At 37.4% G+C, this 1,804-nt stretch overlaps 1 protein-coding gene across 1 annotated transcript in view; it reads left to right on the plus strand.

The window, feature by feature from the left end:
• The first annotated feature begins 245 nt into the window (after positions 1-245).
• The window catches only part of LOC103921871 (protein-glutamine gamma-glutamyltransferase 6-like), a 16,509-nt gene continuing 14,950 nt past the window's right edge, over positions 246-1,804 (plus strand). The window contains exon 1 of the mRNA XM_009329911.1: positions 246-252. Coding sequence (XP_009328186.1) covers positions 246-252 — 7 coding nt within the window. The remainder of the gene's footprint in view (positions 253-1,804) is intronic.

The raw sequence follows: 1,804 nt of genomic DNA on the forward strand, positions 1-1,804 counted from the left end.
TCCCATAATTACACCCACGTTGAGTAGGAACATTGGCATTACACATACATATATTATAGGAACTAGTTAATTCATCTGACAAGTCTACAGGTATTAATAACAACTGCTAACTACCTCTCCCTTCTCTCAAATTTCAGCTGACAGCACGAAACGATTGCTGGGTTTTTTCTTTTTATGATTAATGTGACTTGGACATCCTTGAAGAACAAAGTAGAAGTTGTATGCAATTCTCATAAGCTGAGGGAATGGCAGGTGAGTTCTGTGTGTCATTTGCTTCCCTTCAGCAGGTACTTTATTCAGGGCTGTCTCCTTAAGATACATGCCCTGTAGGTATCTGCTCAGATTTCTTATCTCAAGGAAATTTTGTATTGTAATTTGTTCTTGCACTTCATTTTCAAAGTTTTATTGTTGTTATTATTAAGACCTGTTCGAGAATAATTTTTGAGCTAAGCAGAGGATATTTTTTGGGGAAAAAAAGAAAATAAGTTCCCATTACTTCAAAAGGCACCATGCAGAACTCCATCTAAAACCTTTATTTTTTAAATGCTATTTCAGAGATGTGTTATGATTTGTATTAACAAAATTAGTGTAACCCATCCTAATGGAGCTGTGAGCATGGAGCCTATGGATGGGAATTCAAAGATGCATTAAAACCCTACCAAAGGAAAACAGTAATGACAATATCTCTGCTTTTTAAAGTTTAAAATGAAGATGATTATTGAACTGGGCAATTGCAAAGCAGGGTTCTCTCTTGTTTAATGATGAAACAAACACTTTCAAATCAGTTTTTAAAATGTTGCTTTGCAGGGAAAGCAGCAGCCTACTGCAGTTCACTGTTGTCCCAGATAGTCATGATAAAGATTCTCTTTTTCAGCCCATCAATGCTTACTCACATTACTTCTTTGTGGTCTTAGACTAGAAAGAAAAAAATTCTTCTTCCTTGAATTTAATTATGGCACTTTTTTGCATAAGTTAGATTTTACTTTTACTTCTTCAAAGATTATATGTAAATTGTAGATTAATATGCAGCTATATTGTTTCAGATCTGACTTAGTATTTCATTGCTATGCTATATGGTATGAGATAGACTTGGAAGCTTGTTTGAAGATCCCTACCATAATAGTGCATGGTGCCATAGGCACCATCCTTTCCATCCCACTCTTTTTGTTGTTGTTGTTATTGTTTTCTTTTGAATTCCTTTTAAAATGGTGGCGGGCATGTCCCCCCATCCTGTCCCCCCTAAAAAACCCCAACCTCATTATGATACTAGCATTAATAAAAGTGATTTGGAAGAACCTTCACCAAGGTACTTGCCCTGAGCATTTGCCAAAACTTGCAATGCAATCCTCCAGGTGTACTCTGTGGAGTCTCATAGGGCAGATACAAACACAGAGGACAATGCCTCTCAGAGCTCCTGAAGACAGTATAACCACTCAAGTTTGAGTGTGGCAATAAAACATGAACTATAGAAGGGAAAACAATCTTTCAAGGAAGATCATATACATACTCGCTTGCCAAAAAGGTAGTTTAGCATTTAAGGTGGCAAGAGCCACTTTATGGGTTTTAAACCACAGACCGTAATAACAGTATGTGTGCAGGAGGACACGATATCAGAGAACTCCAAGCACACTGTAAGTCATCAGAATTCCTCTAGGACATGAAGGTAGTGCCTACTAGAACCGGAATCCCAGTGGTCCAGTTGTCGTCACTTTGGACAGAGCTAAATTCAGTCAGATTGATTTCTTTGTCAAAAGCTCCAACTTATGTCCTCAACTACCTCTTGTTCATTCATGTAAGACAGATG

This window comes from Pygoscelis adeliae, unplaced genomic scaffold, assembly GCF_000699105.1.
Source record: "Pygoscelis adeliae isolate BGI_AS28 unplaced genomic scaffold, ASM69910v1 Scaffold448, whole genome shotgun sequence".
Classification (NCBI taxonomy): domain Eukaryota; kingdom Metazoa; phylum Chordata; class Aves; order Sphenisciformes; family Spheniscidae; genus Pygoscelis; species Pygoscelis adeliae.